The sequence below is a fragment of the Ailuropoda melanoleuca genome, chromosome 3 (genome assembly GCF_002007445.2).
Source record: "Ailuropoda melanoleuca isolate Jingjing chromosome 3, ASM200744v2, whole genome shotgun sequence".
Taxonomy (NCBI): Eukaryota; Metazoa; Chordata; class Mammalia; order Carnivora; family Ursidae; genus Ailuropoda; species Ailuropoda melanoleuca.
Genome location: NC_048220.1, coordinates 33,443,576 through 33,457,114, shown reverse-complemented (window position 1 = coordinate 33,457,114; position 13,539 = coordinate 33,443,576). Strand labels below are relative to the sequence as shown.

The following is a 13,539-nucleotide window of genomic DNA, read 5'->3' as shown; positions in this document are numbered from 1 at the left end:
TAGAGAGATTTAATCTCACTCCTGAAAACAGTAAGGTATTTGATCAGTATAGTTCTAATCAACATTCAAATGGAAGGGAGAGGTATAAAAAAAATCTATCATATTTCTACCTTTACTTAAAAAGTTCAGATCCTGGATAAGGAAGATATTCTAAACAGAGGAAAAAAAGGATTTTTAAAAATAAGAATGGCAGAGGCGCCTGCGTAGCTCAGTCAGTTAAGCGTCTGCCTTTGGCTCAGGTCATGATCCCGAGCCCCTCAGGAAGGAGCCGGGGCTCCTCGATGGGCTCCCTGCTCAGCAGGGAGCCTGCCTCTCCCTCTCTCTCTGCCCTTCCCCCTCACTCGTGCTCACTCACTCTCTCTCGTGCTCTTTCCAGTAAATGAATTACATCTTTAAAAATAAAAAAAAAAATTAAAAAGGTAGAAAGAGGCAATACCATTTTTTCTGCTGTTAGGAAAACCTTTAAGGAGTCTCATGACACAAGAAGTAGAAAACTGCATAATACAAGGTTTCTAGTGAGAAGCAGGTACAACATTCAGATTACTGGGTAAATGAGGGGAGTTAAACAAACCCAGATATCTTATACATGTATTTAGTATTCAGACTCTAAAATACAAATGCAAAGTAAGGTTGCTCCTGATGAAATACATTTTGATGTGATGTGCTAAGCCTCAAGATGAATAGTTACAAGAAGGTAAAAGAGCAAAAAGAACAAAACAAAACAAAAAACTAGACACCAAGAGAGTGATCACAGATTTTAAATATTTGTGCAGTATGAGTGAACTGATTGTTAATAACTGATAGTTAGAATTCTGTACCAAATACAAAAAGCATGTTTACAGCCAAAGGAATGGGACCATTTAAATTTAACAGCTCCTAATATATATCCATAAAGTGCACTATGAAGGAAATTGCTGGTGTGAAATAATAAGTCACACCAAATGAATGGTGAAACTTAAATACACTAGGGAGTTTCATGCTGTAATTTTCTGTACCTTTATGATTGTTGTTATTTATTCTTTCATCACCCCCACCATATAATCCTTAACAACTGACAATTATAATACTGCAGTAGCTATGGTACCAATGCTAACAGTAGCCCAACCAAACTTCCAAGAAGTGTGTCACAAAAATTTGAACATGACTAAGATCCTTGATAATTTACAAGACAAATGCAGGACCACTTCTTACTTCTCTTATCCCAGAGTAAAATACTTCAGCTATTTATTTGTAACCAAAGCTTATGGAAAATTCATTTTGCATAACTGTGGGGACAAGAATACTTGGGAATGAAAAAGATTTAAGATTTTTGGATCCACGGCTATGTTAAATACACACACTTATAGACAGAAAGGGGCTTCTATTATAACAAAGAGATTAGAAAACATAATACCCATCTAAAATTACTATTCAAGTATTGTCTTTAAAAGGCCTTAACAGCACAATCAGTAAGTTATTATTCATTTTATAGATACCTAAATTTGTAAATATGTAAAGACAAATTAAGTGACCCACTCAAGATCAGGAAGAATGCACACCTGTGGAACTAAAACTCAGCTACAGTTCCACAGAGTAAAATCTATTTTATACCACATACACTTTCCTACTGTAAATCCTGTTACCTTCCAATTAAAATAAAGAACAACAAAAGAAATTTCCGTAAGTTTAATGGAAATTAGAAATATGAGGACTCCTTAATATTCACATCTTGCATAGTAATGTTCTAAGAACATCTTTCAATTATCTTTTATTTAAAAAATAAAAATCAACTAGAATGAATTTTCATCAGGGGAAGTTAATAGAAATATTGCCCTAAAAATGTCTTACCCATAAAACCTCAAATTTGTTTTTTCCTCCTTAATGAAATCTCCACAGCAGGTATATGACACACCTGCTATGCTAGCACATCAGCTTTGCAGATTTCAGACGTATACCCAATCCCAAAACCAGAGAGTAAAGGTTTTTCCTTACCTTAGTTCCCAAGCCAAGAAACACTACTTAAAAATTATCAAAATCTATTTGTTTTAGGAAAAAACCAACACTACTTAAACCTTTTCCAACTTCAGAAAAATCTACATGTTTCTGAAAACGGGCTCAATTTTAAGTTCTACCTTGGTGTAATATTTGTTTCAGAAGAGAGATAATTAATGATTATCTGAGCCACAGTGAAAAAAAAACAAAAACCCAATCTCTTAATGTGTATCAACAGCCATTAAAAATGTTCATATTCTCGGGGTGCCTGGATGGCTCAGTCAGTTAAGCATCTGACTTTTGGTTTCAGCCAGGTAGTGATCTTAGGGTCCTGAAATTGGGCCCCAAGTTTAAAAATAAAAAATGGAAGTTCCACACTCAGTGGGGGGTCTGCTTGAGTTTCTCTCTCCCTCTCCACAGGCGGGTGCCCGCGATTGCACGCACTCCCTCTCTCTCTACAATAAATAAATAAATCTTTTTTTAAAAAAAGTTCATATTCTCTGACCAGTAGCTGTAGTTGGCCTCAGGGAAATTAACCTCAGGAAATAAAGCCAAATATAGAAAATACTGGTATTTAATTAACACTAAATATATATATATGTATGGTATAAAAACAAATTTTTTTTTTAAAAGATTCATTAGAGAGAGAGAAAGTGAGAGAGGGTGCTTGTGTGCATGACTTGGGAGAGGGGCAGAGAGAGAAGCAGACTTCCCTGCTGAGCAAGGAGCCAGGTAGGCCTGGATCTTTAAGGCAGACACTTAACCGACTAGCCACATAGGTACCCCTGAAAACAACATTATTTTTAACAGAAAAAGTAAAGTCAACATAACCATTCTCATCGTTAAATATTTATGAAATAGTAGGCATCCAAAGTGATGGTTACAAAAACAATACACAAATATGAAAAATGTTTCTGAGGTAAGGTCAAATGGATAAATACAGATAAAACATTTTAGATTTGATTCTGATTATAGCTACATGGAAGTTCATATACACAAGAGAAACTAGAAATAAATATAAGTAATTTTATTATTTTTTTCTTCCTGCATTTTCTGTAATAGTACTTTCATTTTTACTTTATAAGAAAAAAGTAAATAAAAAACCAAAAAGTCTGCCTCTGAGATCTGTATTCAGATTATTCCTTCGATAAAACAATACTGGAAAAACAAGTAAAGGCGGGGTTGGGGGGGGGCAGCTAGCTCAGTTGGTAAAGCAAGCAACTCTTGATCTCAGGGTTTTAAGTTCAAGCCCCATGTTGAGTGTTGGCATTACTTAAAAACAAAATCTTAAAAAAAAAAAAAAAAGTAATATCTGACTTAACATTTTCAAATTGTTATTTGAGTACCTATTAAGTTCTAAGAACCTGTTAACAGATATTAAAGAGGGAGAAAAATAATGGCACTTCTACTTCTTTTCAAATAAAAGCTCTCGTCTTCCCCTTAATTAATTAGAGGCTTTCATGAACAGAAGAAAATACCCGAATATTTATTTTGGGTAAAAAATATATATATACACACATCTGTCAGTTGCAAACACCATTTTGATATGTGGACTATGGCTCATAGAGCAGTAGTCACCACCTAACGATACCCTGAAAATCAGACTATTAAAAAAGAAAAATCTAGGGGCGCCTGGGTGGCTCAGTCGGTTAAGCGTCTGCCTTCGGCTCAAGTCATGACCCCAGAGTCCTGGGATGGAGCCCCGCGAAGGGCTCCCTCCTCACAGGGAGCCTGCTTTTCCCTCTCCCTTTGCCTGCTGCTTCCCCTGCTTGTGCACGTGTGCACACTGTCAAATAAATAAATAAATTCTTTTTTAAAAATATTGTGTTTTAAATTGTCAACCAACCTATATATACATGATTCATTTAAACATTTACTGACTGTTCACTAAATGCCAAGCATCTTGCTTGGTAATGGAATTACTCTGAGCAAGACAGACCTTGCCCTGCAATCTAGTGGCCAAGAAATGAAAATGAAAACAGATAATTACAGTACAAAATAACAAATGGTTAAAAAAAATTAACAACAAAGTAAGTGATAACCCTGTGAGAGGATGAGACAAGGCGGTGATAGGAAACATAGAGCTATAAAAGCAACTTCTGGCTTCTAGCTTATAGCAGTTGGGCCAGGAAGAATGAAGTCAGACATATTTAGGAGGCAGACCAAAGGACATAAGAATAAATTTGTCCTTAACTTAGAATACTAAAACTTGCCAAGAAGTCCTCTGGTCAAAATAAGTCCTTTTCTGTGAAATAGTTAACAGTCTCCTTAAACAAGTCCCACCAGCACTTTAAAGGCATACTAATTCTTTGAAGCTGCTAATCACATTATCAGAATTTCTCAGTCTTAAGAAAATACCTCCAAAATACTCATTTCACCTTTGTAGTTTATTTATCTGAGAAGTCAGGTCTCATAGCTGCTACGTGACCATTTTTCCTCCCATTTGAGCAGCCCCAGACATTACTAATCAGAATTTAATGTAATAAAGATTGCAAATCTATGGCAGCACGTAAACTCTTAAGAGTTCAACCCAAGTATAACCCCTCCATGACCACTGAACCAATAAAATGATCTGAGTCTGTGAAGCTTATTGCTGCCTTATCCATCATACTCAGAGACAACAACATATTCAATCTCCTAGTGTACGTACTTAAAAAGACCCTAATATGGTCAGAATTCACAGTAACAGCACATAATAGCGATGGCTTTCCGTAGCAATTCCCAGTCATACCTATAGGGACCGCAGTGAGACTCTAGCTCTGGCATGCATTAGACTATTATTTTGTAAATGACAGTAAAGCTTAACATTAATTAGTAAAATATTTTTGAAAAAAGAGTTTAAAATATTTTCATATTTCAAAAACTACAAAATTTCATTTATATTTAATGATTCTAAGATACACAGGCCCTTTTTACAGTCTGCACATTAATATTCATATCATATCTGTGAGGTAGGTAGAAGGCTCATAGGATTAACTGTTCAGAGAAAATTTAGAGAATTTCTCCGAAGTCACACAGTAAATCAGACATAGGGACAAAACTAGAAACTAAATGCCCTGATTCACATAACGATGTTTTACTACAATAGGAAGATGCAAGTGTCCAAAAAGTATTACAAACTCTATCACTTTTTAAAACATACACCAAGACAATTTTTTATAATAAGCCAAACAAGCAGTCTTGAATTATATATGTTTATATATATTTAGTATATCTAGTATAAATAACTTAAAACATTTCCCATTAAAGACAACATTTTTGGGTAGAAATGCATGTTTTTTCCTGAAAAATGCTTGCCTGAACTTCTTCTAAACTTTTCATTTCTTCAGTGATCAATATATCCCCTAGATTTACTTAAACTTTACTCTTAAAAGGCTCATGTACTAAAATGAGAAAATGAGAAGTTATTTCTGATAGAAACCATGACATCTCCCAATTGCACATAATCCCTACATAGTCTCTATGACTAAGATATCTAGGATATTTTGGAAGTGAAGGAAGATAAAGACCTCAAACAAGACTTGTGAGTTCAGTCTGTTCATGTAGCAGTAAGAAAAGAGATATAAAGTTCTTGACTAAGATGGTTTCTCTCCCTTAACTGCAGTGCCAACAAAAATGGTACTAGGTTTTTCCCAACCAGTTAAAGAAGTCGTTTCTTCCAGGTACCTTCCTTCTGACTTTCCTCTAGTAAAAGTAATAGGCAAGTCCCACATCTACAAAAGGAGTGGAAAGCAACAGATAAGCTCTACCAGCATATGATATTCCTAATTTGTCTATAGGGAATAATTACACGTAAGCTGGCTTGGTTCAGAAATACCCCACTGCGTGCCTTCGTTTCACCAGTGACAAGACGCAGCATGCTTAAGAATCTTTTATAAATTTAGTTAACTGTAAATTAAGCTAAATAAAAAACACAACAGTGGATCATGCGCAAGGATCATATGAATCCAACATACCCACTGCAACTCCATTATCTGAAAACCTAACAACTGCTCTGAAATGCTATGTTGTAACAACATGCCAATCTGCCATGAAAATTTTCTTCAATCTGGAATATGCAAACAGTAAATTTACAAATACAACCCATTTTAGCATATCATGTATTACATTTTAGGGTGTCTAAACAAACAAAAAATAATCTCCCATGACAACATACTAAGAATGAAAATATGTATGATATCGGCATTTGCTATTTCTTTCCATTTTTTTGCATTTGCTACTTATTACCACTTCCATCCAAAACCATTACTTACATGAGTTAAAAATTAGTACCTTTATTTTGTAATTCTAGGAAAGCCACCTATATTATTAAAGTCTAAACAGTGACTTTTAGCTCTTTTTAAACCAAAAAAAGTAACAAATTTTTTTTTAAAGAAAATGATGTGTGCTTTCAGTTGCATGTAACTCAAAACAAATGGGGAAACCAAACTCAAATAATAACTTTATTTATTTTTTTTTAATTTTTTAAAAGATTTTATTTATTTATTTGACAGAGAGAAAGCCAGCAAGAGAGGGAACACAAGTAGGGGGAGTGGGAGAGGAAGAAGCAGGCTCCTAGCAGAGGAGCCTGATGTGGGGCTCGATCCCATAACACCGGGATCACGCCCTGGGCCAAAGGCAGATGCTTAACGACTAAGCCACCCAGGCGCCCCTCAAATAATCACTTTATTTATTTTTTTTAAAGATTTTATTTATTTATTTGACAGAGATAGACAGCTAACAAGAGAGGGAACACAAGCAGGGGGAGTGGGAGAGGAAGAAGCAGGCTTCCAGCAGAGGAGCCTGATGTGGGGCTTGATCCCAGAACGTGCCAGGATCATGCCCTGAGCCGAAAGCAGACGCTTAACGACTGAGCCACCCAGGCGCCCCTCAAATAATCACTTTAAAGATACTTTTTACCCATGAAAATTACAGAATATCTATAAGCTTATCAAACAGCCAAAAAAAAAAAAGCCAAGGAAAACACTACTGAGAGGTTTAGTAAGTTCCTACCCAAACTAAATTTTCACATTAAGGAAAAAAACGGGTGCCTGGGTGGCTCAGTTGGTTAGTGTATGCCTTCCGCTCAGGTCATGATCCCAGGGCCCTGTGGGATGGAGCCCCTCATCAGGCTCCCTGTTCAGTGGGGAGTCTGCTTCTCCCTCTCCCTCTGCCCCTCACCTCACTGGTGCTTTCTCTCTCAAATAAATAAATGAAATCTTAAAAATAGAAAAAAAACAAAAACCACTACCCAGAATAAATCATTTTAGGGAGTTTATAAAAGAAGGGCAATTAACTATAACGTTAAAACTTGTCACCTTTTATCAAAGACACACACATTTAACTCTTTTAGAAGGATCTCTACCAACAAACAAACTCAGAGCCTATATGCAAAATTGTCACACACACACACACACACACACACACACGAGTTTATGTTAAATAACATGAAGGTAAAGAATTTTTTAAACACAGGCCTTTTTCTTTTTTTCTTTAGCCTGTTCTGTATATGGTCAATTTCACTAAATCTATTTCCTTTATTTCCCACCTTTGTCATAATCCATCTCCATTGCTGTGTTCCAAAACTATACTGTAGAAAAAGTATGATGCACATTCAAGAGGCCCATATTCTTCTACAAAACTTTCAAGTAGACTATCACTAATATAAAACCCAAAAGCCCTACTGTACTTTCACTCATACCTGTACTCCACTCACATACTCCTCATCCTCAGAATGTAAATAGCACTGCAGACATCAAATCTCCCCTAATGCTGTCTCCTTTAACCATCCTACCTTCACAAGGCTGACACATCGGACTACAGGTGACTCTCTTCCTAGGTGTTAACACCCAAGAAATAAAAGTAGCAAAACAACAACAAAGTTAGTTAACAAGATTTCTCGGGGGGAGCAGGAAATAGATAATCGGGGAAGTAGCTGCCTCCCAAGAGCCCCAACTTTACCACACCTCCATGCCTCCCAAACTATCCCTTATTTCCACCTCTGAAAAACTTTTTTCCCCCCACTAAAACGATCTAATCTAATGAATCATAGCCTGCCCATCTCTTCCTCTTCTACCCTTTTTCCTTCAGCCAGTAAGTCCTCACCTCTAAGAGAATAACTAAGCAGTAGAAATGAGGAGAGGGCAGGAAATGATCCCTTCCCTTCCCTTTCCATGCCTTCTTTCCCAGGAGAGTTAGATATCATCTCTCCAATCCTCCTTTCAGCATTCCCTCTCTTCCCTGTATGGGATGTCTCCGAAACTAGCTATATTCCAGTATCCCAAATAAACACACCACAATCCTACCCTCTTACAATGGTTATAAAACAAACCAAAAAAAAAAAAGAAAAAAAGAAAAAAAAAAGCTGGTACCTCTGCTGTCCCTTTGAACCATCCCAGTATTTCTACAACTAGTACTACCCAAAATATTTTTTTAAAACGACCCCTTCTCATTCTTTTTAGCTCAACAAAAATCCTACACCTCAATATCCTCAGTTGCCCTCACAATCCTTCAACAGTATTTACAAAATCCTTACTCCTTCTGCTACCCCTTTTATTCCTCCAATAGCTGTAACTAAAATGCTTACATGCTTCAGGTATACCCCTTTCAAATACTCCTCCAATACTACTAAATACCAGGGTAGCCCTTTCAACCCTTAAAATTTAAAACCCCTATTTTTTCCAACCCTTAATGGTATTTAGAAGTTATTAGTCCTCCTAGCACTAACAACTCCTGGGTAATATTTTTAAATCCCTTCATATCCTTGTTATCATATTTAACAGCTTTCCAGTAATTCCCCAAAACATTTCAATGCCCACATATCCCTTTCAACTACCCCACGTTTTTCAAATCCTTCAAAATTCTTGAACCCTTAGGGCTCATCAATAATCGCTATAAACCCCTCAATGTCCCTACTATTCCTTTCTGCCCTCATGTTTTTAAAAGGCCCTCGATACTCCGCTTCTGGATCTTTTAGTCCCGTACTAATATTGTTTAATAAAGCCCTCGACATCCTGCTACACCCTTCGAGATCCCAATATCCACATTTAAAAATCCCTCGATAGCCTTGGGATCTCTCGCATTTCTCAAATAGCAAAATTTTAAATTCCCTCACTATCCTCCTAACCCTTCCAGCACCCCAATATTTATATTTAAAAAGCCCTCGCTGTCCTTGCCGCCCCCCCCGCCCGGTCCCACAACCACACCGCCTCTACGCCCCTGGCTCTCGCTCCCCCCGCCACCGCCCCCCCACAATGGTGATAGTACTACAGAGAGGACGTCGCCGGGACCTCCCGACCACGGCCCCTCCGCTCCGCCGTCCCCCACGCCGCCTCCCCTCCCCCCACGCCCCCGCGGGCCCCCAACGCCCACGTTCGCCGGCCCTGGCCCAGCCTGGCTCACTCACATCGGCTCCAGTAACTTGGCCAGCCAGGACTTGAGGGCATCCACATCCTCTATGAGCATGGTGCAGGGAAGGCGGGCTCGGCCGCCGCTCTTGTTCAGGCCTGCCGCGGGTCTCCCCTCGCCGCCTCCTCACGCCCTCTTCACAGCTCCCGGTGCCCCAGCCCACCGGGCATCTTAGGCGACTTCAACCTACTCCCCCGGCCGGGGCCTAACAGGAACTAACCCAAGAGCCCTCACTCAACCTAGCTCGACGGCTCAGGAGGGCGGGAGATAGCGCCGAATGGCGGGCTCAAGAACCAACAGAAGTAAGAGGGCCGTGCGCGCAAAGCCAATGACAAGGCTCGCTCGCCCCGCCGGCCGGCCGTACCCAGTTAAGGAGGAGGGATATAGCAAGGTAGGTGGAGAGCTTACGTGAACTCCTGGTGCAAGATGGTATCTTGGAGAAGGTGCTGTGCCTCTTAAAGGGGCCGCGGCTCCTTTTTTGACCACGCCGCCGCCCGCCGCGGAATACCGGTGTCTGCTACTGGGAGTGCCTGGGGGAACCCGGCGAGCCCCTCAGCCTGGTTCCTTCCTCTCGTTTTTTCCTGGAAACACACTTGTGTCCCGAAATGACTCAGCTGTAGTAAATCTGCAACACAACGTGCAATACGTTCACGTTCGACACATTGCACAGAATGCAAAATTTTACTTTTTTTCTTACACAATCATTTTGCTCAGCACACATGCTTGTATTTCTCGCCGCTATGCTTAAGTTACGTAGAATGTTTCTGACAACCATGCCTTGGACTCCAATAATCGTCATTTTTAAAACGTGGCGCACAGTTGTAAAAGGCTGAGGCCATTTCAATTTTACCAGTATTTTTAACATGTGCTTTATTTAGGAAGAAGAACGATTCTAATATTTTTTAAAATACTCTTTTCACTAGATATCTAAAATTCAGTAGGGTTTTTTTTCCCTCAGGGAGAATTTTGGTAAGCAAAAAAGTTTTTAAAAATATTTTTTTTCAATCAAAATTAACAAAATAGGCTACTCAGTTTGTACTGAATGAGAAATTCCTTCTGAAGTTTTGAAATTACTAGCTTGGCACTGGTCTTACAATGCTTACTCAACAACAAATACTGAGCACCTGCTATATGCCAATACTATGTAAGGCACTAGCATTTGGATTCCAAAGGTGAGCAAAACATTCTCTCCTCTTAGAAAGTTGAACAGTTTATGGGATTATGCATTACAATAATAACATTTTGAAAAATACCTAATGAGCACACCTCTCCTATAAAAGAGATGGGTCAGCCTAAAATAAGCAGGTATGCTATCTATACATACAAAAGGAAAAAGCAAACTTTTAAAAAAATGGGCTAAATAGTAAATATCTTCAGTTTTGTGGGCTGGGAGTTCTCTGGCACCCATCCAACTCTGCCCTCTTGGCATGAAACTGGCCATAGGTAATATGTAAACAAATGATTAAGACTGTGTCCACATAAAACTTTTATAAAATTTTCAAATGTCACAACATATTTTCTTGATTTTTTTAGAAAACATTTAAAAGTGCAAAGGCCATTGTTATCCTGCAGATAAACAGAAGTAGGTGCCAACCAGGGTTGGCTTGCTGGCTGCAGTTTGTGGACCCCTCACATAGAGTAATAAAAGCAAAATGCATTTAGAAATCATCTAATGAACTCCCTTCACGGACATCTTCTCCCCGGCATTGCAAATGAGGGAAGAAGGCCAGAGACTGAGCGGTTTACCCAGAATCACGTTTACCTGCAGTTGGAGCAGAATTTGCACCTAGATCTTGGCAGGCCCAGAACTTTCTCAAATCTAACTGTTGCCTCTTCTTCCCTCTCTCCTCCTCCTCTTCTTTATGCTTATCCACATATTTCCTTCACTTCTTCCTACATAGATGAAGTGTTACCCAAAAACGACAAATTAAAAAAAGAGAAATGTAAGTGATGTGTTTAGGCCTAAGGCTAGGAAAGAACTTAATAGTAGTATGATAGAAATGGAACAGGAATTGCTTTTATCACAAAAATTTGAAAAGTTAAATCCATTTATATCGATCCAGCCTTTTGGGAGTTCAGACTCTGGTAGCCTAACAGTCAGGCATTGTAAATAATAATCCTACTCTGTGCTGGCCCAGTGCTAAATATTCAATGTATTGTTACTTCTTCTTTTCGAGGTCCCCCTGTCTAGTAAACAATATTCACAGATGAGAAAATTGCATTCCAGAGACATCATGAAACTAATGAGTGTAAAGGCTCAGCCTTGACCGTGTGTGTTTGACCACAAAGTCCACACCTATAACCTTCACTTAAATATCTCGCTAGCAAACACTAAAATATTAACCATGTGGTCGTTCAAAATTCATCCAACAAATATGTATTGAGCCCATTACCATCTATTAGACACTGTTCCTGGAATAGTAGAGAGTAAGGCTAATATTAAATAAATGTTCTTTCCTTAGTTAAGGTGGATGTTAAAATGGATACTTTACAAAGACTAGCTTTTCTCTCGGTTTTATCTTCACAAGAGGAGGAAGAGATGTCAATTTATCTAAGAGAGGTTATTGATATAAGGCAATGGAAAGAGAGTCACCACAAGAAGAATGTACATCTAAATCATCCTCATTCAAACCAAGTTCCCTTTCTTGGCTTTAGGGTAACTAGGCCTCTACCAGGAAGAACTGTTAACTATGCAATTTCGCACGAGTATTGATAGAGGTGGATAGGCCTTCCATAATCAGAGTGGATTTGCCCACAATTTTTTTTTTGTCCTGTTCTCTAACCTGTGGCCAAGAACTGTCCCAGATGTATGATAAGAGAGATTAAGAGTAATTTTTCAGATTTAAATTTCTGTGTAATTTACAATCACAATCTGTCTCCCTGAAATGCAGTTAGACAAGCTTTGGTAAAATTTCAAACCAGGAACTTCATAATTACGAACAGACTCTCTCATGCCTCTATGTTTATAGATGATCTTCTAACTAAACACACATCCATCAGAATATCAGTCTCAGCTGAGTCTGGGTCATCAGTAGCAGCCCATCTGACTCACAGAAAAGTCACTTGGGGGCACTGGCTGGCTCAGTCAGTGGAGCATGCAACTCTTGATGTTGGAGTCATGAGTTCGAGTCCCACATGGAGCGTAGAGCCTACTTAAAAAAAATAAAAATAAATGAAAGTCACTTGAATCTTGGCTATGCAAAGGCAAGGTGAGTTAGTAGAAAAATAGCGAGTCAATTGGAATTGTCTCTCTTCATTATGGAAATGTAGATTTCTTTTCTTAGGAGAACTATGGCATAAGGTTGTTTTTTTTTTTTTTTTTAAGATTTCATTTATTTATTTGACAGAGAGAGACAGTGAGAGAGGTGGTGGTGGAGGGGGAAGAGGTCAGAGTGAGAAGCCAACTCCCCCGCTGAGCTGGGAGCCTGATGTGGGGCTCGATCCCAGGACCCCAAGATCATGACCGGAGCCAAAGGCAGATGCTTCACTGACTGAGCCACCCAGGCGCCCCTGTTATAAGGGTTTTTTTTTTTTTTTTTTTAAAGTTCTGGCATACTACGTAACTATGAGAATGGCTAATATAAATGGTAAAATGGTGCAGCCACTCTGAAAAACAGTTTGGTATTTTCTCTAAAAATGAATGCAGCTACCATATGAACCAACAATTACACTCCTGAGAATTTATCCCAGAGAAATGAAAACATGTTCATGGACAAAAACCTGCATACAAGTATTTATAGCAGCTTTGTTTATAATAGCCCCAAATTGGAATCAGCCCAGATGACCTTAAACACGTGAATGGTTAACAAATTGTGAAACATAGATACCATCATACAGTGGAATGCTACCCAGCAATAGAAAGGAAGGAACTATTGATAATGCAACAATTTGGGTGAATTAAGCTGAATGAGTAAAGAAGCCAATCCTCAAAGGTTATATATTGTATGGTTCCATTTGCATAACATTTTGAAAATGACAAATTTTAGAAGTAGGGATGTGGAAGGAAAGTTGGTATGGTTATTAATGGCAGCATGAGGGATCCCAGTGGTGTTGGAAGTGTTCTGTATCTTTTTTTTTTTTAAGATTTTATTTATTTATTTGAGAGACAGAGGGTGAGCAAGCACGAGTGGTGGGGAGGGGCAGAAGGAGAGGAAGAAGCAGACTCACCCCTGAGCAGGGAGC

At 38.7% G+C, this 13,539-nt stretch overlaps 1 protein-coding gene across 1 annotated transcript in view; it reads right to left on the bottom strand.

Moving 5' to 3' along the window:
- RBM27 (RNA binding motif protein 27) overlaps positions 1-9,612 on the bottom strand; it is an 85,467-nt gene extending 75,855 nt beyond the window's left edge. The window contains exon 1 of the mRNA XM_011231636.3: positions 9,356-9,612. Within this exon, the coding sequence (XP_011229938.2) occupies positions 9,356-9,414 (59 nt within the window). The 5' untranslated portion in view covers positions 9,415-9,612. The remainder of the gene's footprint in view (positions 1-9,355) is intronic.
- Positions 9,613-13,539: the final 3,927 nt, after the last annotated feature.